Source organism: Asterias rubens, chromosome 14 (assembly GCF_902459465.1).
Source record: "Asterias rubens chromosome 14, eAstRub1.3, whole genome shotgun sequence".
NCBI lineage: Eukaryota > Metazoa > Echinodermata > Asteroidea > Forcipulatida > Asteriidae > Asterias > Asterias rubens.
In genome coordinates this window covers 2,035,708-2,043,942 of record NC_047075.1, presented here as the reverse complement: position 1 = coordinate 2,043,942, position 8,235 = coordinate 2,035,708, and the positions used below count along the sequence as shown (strand labels likewise).

Sequence of the window (8,235 nt, the reverse complement as noted above, 5' to 3'; positions counted from 1 at the left end):
CCTGGCGCTTTGTATCCTTTGGCAAAAGGCGCGTTATAAATACGGTTATTATTATTATATTATTATACAAATTGTGAAGGTGGTTGTCGGGCAGTTAGGGTGTGATTTTAAACACATAATGCGAGTAGGATAAAGCATGGCAAGAGGGTAAACCTAGACGAACCATTAATTTGATGCTTTAACTTTACTAGACAGTTACCAGCAAAAGGACAAGTTCACAAACTGGAAAAGAATTGCGGTTTGACGAGAGAGTCTGTCTTTCACGAAGCTACTTTGCAAAAGGTACCAGTTAAAGAATAAAAAATGTATAGAACAAATATTACAAAAATTTGTTGGTCACCTTTTTCTTTGGTAAGCAAAGTGTATCAAAATGTGTTTTTAAAAATGACCACATGCTTGTGTCTGAAATTTTGACAAACCTTTTTTGGTATTACGGGTATTTATAATAAAAACTTAACGAAGCTCTGTGTTGTGTCTTCAACGCCTGCTTTGAGTATTTTTTTCAACTTTAATTTCACAACTAACAGTACAGTGCCTCCTCTACATCTAGCAAAGGCAATGCCATTTCTGCAGTATAGCCTGGGCGGGTCTGCAAGCATTGGGAAATCGCGGCTGAGCCAGCCGATTGTTTATGTTTGTTTGCTGTTTGTAACCAGACAAGTCATATTTATGTTCTGTGTGTTCTATATCAAATAGTATCTTGTTGAGAAATCAGTGATTCTTTTTCACGCTTAGGGTGATAGCGACACCCTTACCAACAGCCATAACTGTAGCTGTAGCCGCTTATTCGGATACGGCCTTAGAAGCAACTAATGTTGTAGTATAGAACTTAGCAACAATCGTAGCTGTAGCCGGTTTTTCAGATACGACCTGAGAAGCGACCAAGTTCTGAGACAATCATAGAAATAGAACCCGGAGAATGCAGAGCGCGACATTGTGCCTGCAGTTTTGTAGAGTACATTTTGTGAGTTTATTTTTATTGTTGCGCGTACGACATTTTTTGAACGCGAGTATGGCAAAATTAGCATATGTTATTATGTGACTCTTTAGCCAAACACATGCGTCAGTGATAGAATTTTTTCATTCAGAAGACGTCACGAACATCGACCAATGAAAACACATCGAAACGGTCTACAGTGCGTTGCCATTTTGCCAAACACGCATGTCGCGTGAGGATCATTTTTGCCATACACGCGTATTGTGCGATATGACACACGGGGAAGTCGAGCTCAGCATTCTCCAGTGTCTACTTCTATGGAGACGTTAGACGACCATAACTCATAACTCTGTCCTCTCTGCGGTTTTTCTACTTCTCTTCATGGTCTCCTGCTCCTCCCACGTTTCTCGAAACGTCTCCATGGCCGCATTAAACTCGCTCTCCTGGTAGCGCGGGTCTTCGGTAAACCAGAGAGCGAGGGCACACCTCCGTCCGGATATGACGCCTTTGACGCCGTGGAGGTTCTCAACGCCTGCTGAGAAGCCCACAAGACGTCCGCACTTTGGATTGACGATGGACTAGGGTTAAAATAAAATTAAAAAACAATGATTCAAAATGTGAACTATAATAACAATTGCAGTAATATGATTCCATTTTTATTAATAATACATATTCTATGTTATTGTTTATAATAAACACCATGAGGTGCACTTCAATGGATTTTTTATAACTTTTCATTAATAGTATTATTAGTCATAAGACTAATTTGAACCCCGAGGCGCTTTACAGGATTAAACATTTCTTAAAGAGTAGGCCATAAACTAAACTTTTGAAAAAACATGTGCAGGGTAACCCTATAAAAACAGAGAAAAATGGCTGTACGGTACATTTATGTATTAAGTAAGTTATAACAGGAAAGAGTTTTTAAAAGATACAAAGTTCAAAACCATCAATCTAACCTTTTTAAATTTGACCAATACTTAATTATCAATTACTAAAACAACAAAGCAAGATACAGTGATAAAAAAAAATCAACTTCAAAGTGATAACATTAACAACGAGGTTGTAAAACAATTTCAACCATTCACCATCCAAATGTGGGATGATCAGTTAACACTATTTTTTTTTTTTTTTTTTGGAGGGGGGAGGGGAAGGGGGAAGGGGGAGGGGGAAGGGAGAGGGGGTTTAGTAAGCGAGAATGGTGATTGCAAGAGCAGAATTCGCCAGTAAGCAGAGCCTTGAAATCGGGCCCTGATTGGACTACTGCCACAATAATAATAATCATAATACAGAGTATTTTTCTTGCGCCATATCCACCAAATGAAGACGCACGAGCTTGAGTCCTCACACAGGAAATAGGAAAATCAAACACAAAACAATGGGAGATTTTCCAACACTAGGTGGCAGCAGACTTACCGGGTAAATTTCCATTGTTTACCTAGTTCTGAACATGCACATAATCTGAGAACAATGGATTTACCCGGTAAGTCTGCTGCCACCTATCGTCCCAGAAAGTCTCCTATTACATACATGTACAAAAAGCCATACGTACAAGCAAGTTTTCAAACTAATATTAAAAGTTCCAACAAATTACAAATTATTACAAATATATGGTGGTAAGTCATTCCAGAGAGTGCTAGAATTGCAAGTGTCGTGGGTTTGAATCCCACCTAGTAATAATTATGCCAGTGATATGTTTTAACAGGACTCGGGTAAGTACTGAGTATACAGTGCTAACACACATCGGTGTATGGGTAAAAAAACAAAATGAATATTAAGATAAGTTTGAAATCCATTATTCTGACTTACCTGGATCGTGAAATTGGGATGGGCGAAGACGAAGTCCCCACCGACGAAGTTATTGTTGAGGTACAAAATGGCGCTCCAGTCTCTCCAGGTGAATGATGTGGAGGTTTTATGGCAGACTCCCCTCTCGTCGATCTGGCAGTTATCGGCATGGATGGGGTGGCTGGGATCGTTACGACTGGCGGTGGAATCTAAAAATGGTGAATAGAAAAAGAGGTAACAAGTACATGTATGTGCGGGTTAGCAGTGAGATTAAAGACACTGGACACAATTGGTAATTGTCAAAGACCAGTCTTCTCACATTGTATATCTCAACTTATGCATGAAATAACAAACCCTGTGAAAATTTGAGTAATGATGGCTGGAGCACTGGTGTCTTGGGCCTTAAGAACACCAACACCCATGGCTTAAAGAACAATGGCTGGGGCCTACTGAACACTTTTTTGGGACCTGCTTACAAAACCTGTCAATCATTACCTGGCTCAGCTGTCCGACAAACAAGATGTGTGTAAGAGAAGTACAGCTCCTTCTTCAAGTTATAATACTTCTTCATAAAGATACGACTCTTCTCCGCCAAGTGCATGTAGGTTGCTGGTAGGATAAGAGGAACTCTACCAACCTTGGCAGCCTATAATAATTAACAATAATTCAAATTAATTCAATAATTTAATTGTCCATTATAAAGGAAAAAAAAACCGAAAATATTATGTCCAAATATTGATAAAAAGCTCCAAGACTAAAAACTAAAAAACACACAAATATTTATAAAACTATGATTTACATAATATACACTGAAAAGAAAAGTAAAAAAAAAAACACAAAAGAACCAAACAAAAACACCACATAAGCAAGAACTGCCCAAACCTCTCTGCTCCCACAAGCCATAGGATAAAAATAATCAGTAAAAACCCATTAAGAATCATAACACTATCTGACAAATAACGAAAATACAATTTTGTAAAATGCAATCTTTCTATAAAATACGTAATAATAAATTATGCTTATAAAGCGCCTAACATCCAAGACTGGACCACAAGACGCTGTACAAATTAAAAAGCACCAAAAGAAGAGGAAATAATCAAAGAGCATAACAAGATTTACTTAAAATAAAAACAGCTACAAAATTGACAAAGTTCCATACAAATGATAACTTGTTCAAGTCACGATTACATTAAAACTGAACATCCAGAGAAAACATTTACAGAATATCGGGAGATAAAAAGATATGAAAGGTACCACACAAATAAAACAATAAGTTAAAGTCCCAATTACGTACATTAAAAATGTCTATCAAGAGAAAACAAGTTAAATAAAACAACACACCAAAAGTCCACCATTGACATATTTGTTTAAGTTACAGTTACATCAAAAATATCTATCCAGAGAATACACATTACAAATACAAACAATCAGGAGATGGACATTGTACTTGATTAATAGCAGTTTTAAAAAGATAGGTCTTCCAAAGTGATTTTTGGGGGACTTTTCGTTTTCGACGACGGATGGTTCTGCGACGGTTGTTCAGCTAAACGTTTTCATTTTCAACACAACGAAGATTCATCCCAAGTACTGTCGTAGAAACTGAGGGACGACCGTCCTCAAAGCAGACGCATGCGCAGATGACGCCAAATGTCGTCTTTACCGTTGCAGAACCATCCGTCGTCAAAAACGAAAAGTCCCTATGAGCTACAAGACCAGGGCCCAACTTCATAGCGCTGCTTAGCGGCCGATTTTGTGCTTACTGTGCGATTTCCATTTCATAGCGCTGCTGACCATAAGCACAAGAAAGGCATGCTAACCTTCCGGTGCTTACCGCACGAACATATATGACGTCACAATGCAAATAAATCCATGGTAAACATGCAATATGGCCGCCCAATTCTTCTGCTAACCTGTGAAATACGCTTTCACCTTAGCAAATTTGTCTGCTTCCGTAAGCACGAAAAATTTGCTTACGGTTAAGCAGCGCTATGAAATTGGCCCAAGTAGTTGGTGGATTTTACCCCCAAATTCAAGTCCCCCTGTCTGCTGAAGGATCTCAAAATTTACAATCGGACCTGAAAAAGAAACTTTTTTACTTACATGGACGGCCACTCCAACAGTCATGCCTTCAAACGATTCAAACTTTGTATGAGGGTAGGCTTTGCCATTGTAGCCGTCACCGTACTTTGATTCAATCTGGTAATAAAACATAATCAACCAAGACAAAAAAGGTGCATCAATGCGACATTCAACTAGAAATGTTGATGTATAGACAATGTGACCTATGTTTACATTCAAACCGCCCTCTGTTGACAAAACACTGTATACAACATGTTTCGCCGGGCAAAAAGACGCGTAGCCATGGTAAGATTGAATACACTTTCTAGCTGGCTGCCAAAACACAAAGGTTTTGCCCGGCGGTATGCGCGCGAATCATGTTATGGTTTGCGAGTGACGTCAGAGGTCACATCGTCTATACAATAAAACAAACATGATGTATACAATTTAACTAAGATGTGATAATTTCATTTTAAAAGGTAGTCGTATTTTTGGTAAGATTCAAATTTTGGGGCATAAAAATTTGATCTTTTGAGGGCTATTAACAAACTTATATATTGCAATTCCTTAAAGGCAGCGAACACTATTGGTAATTACTCAAAATAATTATTAGAATAACACCTCACTTGGTAATGAGTAATGGAGAGAGGTTAATAGTATAGAACATTGTGAGAAACGGCTCCCTCTGAAGTGACATAGTTTTCGAGAAAGAAGTAATTTTCCACGAATTTGATTTCTAGACCTCAAGTTTATAATTATAGGTCTCGAAATCAAACATCTGAAAGCACACAACTTCGTGTGACAAGGGTGTTTTTTATTTCATTCATAACTCGCAACTTCGACGACCAATTGAGCCCAAATTTTCACAGGTTTGTTATTTTGTGCATATGTTGAGATACACCAAGTGAGAAGACTGGCCATTAGTGGCCAGTTTCTTTAATAATAAACTGGCAAAAAAAGTTTGAATCAGTATTTTCTCACCTCCATAAGTTTCAACAGGTTATCACACTCCAACTGCGATGCGATATTATCAGCTGCCATCCTACTAGTCCCGTTTAGCATTCCTGCATTCATGTAGAGCTTGACGCCGTCAAGAGACGGTACGTACGAAGGCACCTCCTCCGGCGCTTCTCCCTCGACCTCTTTCTTTCCATTAATGGACGGCCCAAACCTCGGCGGACCGCTCGGTAAGAGGTCTTGCTCTTTAGCGACGATCCTTAATTTCTCCAACGCTGAGACACTTTCTACTTCTTCCGTGTTGTTCCTACTCAACCTGAAATTTGCTCCACTCTCCTGCGAGGTTTCATTGAGATCTTTTGATAACGGTCGCCTCTTCTTTCTGTTCGTTAATCCATTTTTGGTAAAATCTACTTTCTCTTTCTCGACAGTTTTTGATTCGGTGTCTGCGTCTGTCGGCTTTAGGTTAGGCAGGTTCATATTACTATTATCCTTGATGTCATAACCAAGGTTAGGATCCTCATAGATTTCTTTGTCCGCAGTTGACGGTTTGTCTGAATTTTCTTCCGCACTTGGAAGATTATCGCCAATCAGACTTCCCTCTTTGGTATTTTCCTTAATGGGAGAATCTTTAACTGACTTCTCCTCATTGCGCGAATCTCGTAGCACCTTAGCGTCATCTTTAGCACGTTCATCGTCAACGTCTCCATCGTTAACATCTTCATCCTTAACATCTTCCGTCCCATCGTTGTAAACAACTCTGGGCTCCGGCGAGTACTCCCGCATAAAATCATCATCCTCCTCTTCGTCTAAAAAATCCTCCGCATCCGGCCAGACTTCTTTTGGCTTTCCATAATTCTCCCCCTCAGGAAAATGCTCAACGATACCCATCTCCGCATCGTCGTTTAGATCTCCCTCATCCCAGACTTCCTCCGGTTTCATCAAATACTCGGCGCGGTCATTGATGTTGAGGTCAGCCCAGCTTTGCGCAAGACGGTCTTCGATGACCGAGTTGATACGGAGGCGGACTTCATCTGGATTGATAGGCTCTGCCTCCTCGGTGTACGTCATCTCCTTAGCACCGTCTATGTAGGTCTCCACCAAGTACTAAGGAATAAAACAGTGAAATGGTATGAATAATTAATAATCCTATGAATATGCATGACACATGGCAACAGTGAGATATTATGAAATTGAATAGTTAGTAATCTTATGAATATGCATGATATAGGACCAGTAATTAAATACGGCAACCAGCCATCTCACGAATATGCACAACGTACCCTCGCCTAAAAATCGCAAATAAATTTTGTTTCATGAAAGGGCTCGAAATTTACACTGGACTGTAGGCGTATGGTCGGTTAAGTGTTGGGCCAGTAAAGTCAAGACTTGACAAGTCTAGCAGTGTTGTTTACTTTAAGTGAATCATATTATTACTGTGTAATAACTTTAAATAAGTAAAACTATGTTCAAGTGTTGACTTTTAGTCTGCTAAATATCTTTCAATTCTGTTGAGTATCAAAGTACATGACTAAATACTCTAAGTTCAAACAAAATATCAAGAAATAAACCAAATAGGTAAATTTGGGTCGAACAAAGAATGTTTATGAGCATGGTTTGAATCAATGACCTCTGGTTTAAAGTGCCAGCGCCCTACCAACTGAACTATCTAGTCATATTTTCGCAGTCTCCCTATTTTGTCAATTCACAACATACTTTTATGAAATTAAGTAAATAATTTTATTTCATTTTCTACAGGGTTCTGTAGTAAAAGTTAAACTAAAATAGTCTCTAAGCTACATGTACAGGAAAGAAAATTACGTGTTAGGAAGAGTCTCCTATATTATGGTTGTAAGTTTGTTAGTCAAAGCGTCAAACAATTTTCTCCAGAATTGTTTTCACAATTTCACTTCAGTGCTGTGCAAAAAATTTTCTTATCAAGACTTTGACTTCTCTGTACTCTGATTCGCTGGTTACATCACTACAATCAGCCAATCAGATCAAAGCAAATCTGCTCTGACAGAGTCCCACTCATCGCCATAGAAACCTTTCAAACAAGTAATTTTCTTTTTTTCTGCGCTCATCCTTGGAGCAAAAAACATTTTCCCCCACGAGTGAAATTACTAACTAATTGAGGAGAAAATGAAAGAACACTTACAAACAACACGGGAGACTCCTCTGTTACCTGATGAGGCTTGAGATGAAAGGTCAGGGTCATAGGTCAAAGGTGAATCCCATAACTTAGCTTAATGAATATTTACAAAGCTACCAAAGATGTGTACATGGTAAACATTTTTATGCATACCCTTCAAATATCTCCAGTGTGAATTTTGTCAACATCCCAAAACTGAGAAAAATAGGTTTGTGCGATTTTGGAGTTAGTGATAGGATTAGGGTGAGGAAACAAAACTTGAGGTGTGGGAAATAGGGGTAACATAAAGAAACATAGGAGTGTCACAACACAGGCGTACAACCTTTAACACATATTCTTAATC

At 38.8% G+C, this 8,235-nt stretch overlaps 1 protein-coding gene across 1 annotated transcript in view; it reads right to left on the bottom strand.

Moving 5' to 3' along the window:
- Window positions 1-8,235, bottom strand: part of LOC117299397 (prolyl 3-hydroxylase 1-like) — a 30,107-nt gene continuing 21,872 nt past the window's right edge. The window contains exons 6-10 of the mRNA XM_033782938.1: window positions 5,765-6,847; window positions 4,826-4,921; window positions 3,221-3,371; window positions 2,747-2,934; window positions 1-1,515 (exon numbers count right to left, since the gene is read on the bottom strand). Of these exons, the coding sequence (XP_033638829.1) occupies window positions 1,279-1,515; window positions 2,747-2,934; window positions 3,221-3,371; window positions 4,826-4,921; window positions 5,765-6,847 (1,755 nt within the window). The 3' untranslated portion in view covers window positions 1-1,278. The remainder of the gene's footprint in view (window positions 1,516-2,746; window positions 2,935-3,220; window positions 3,372-4,825; window positions 4,922-5,764; window positions 6,848-8,235) is intronic.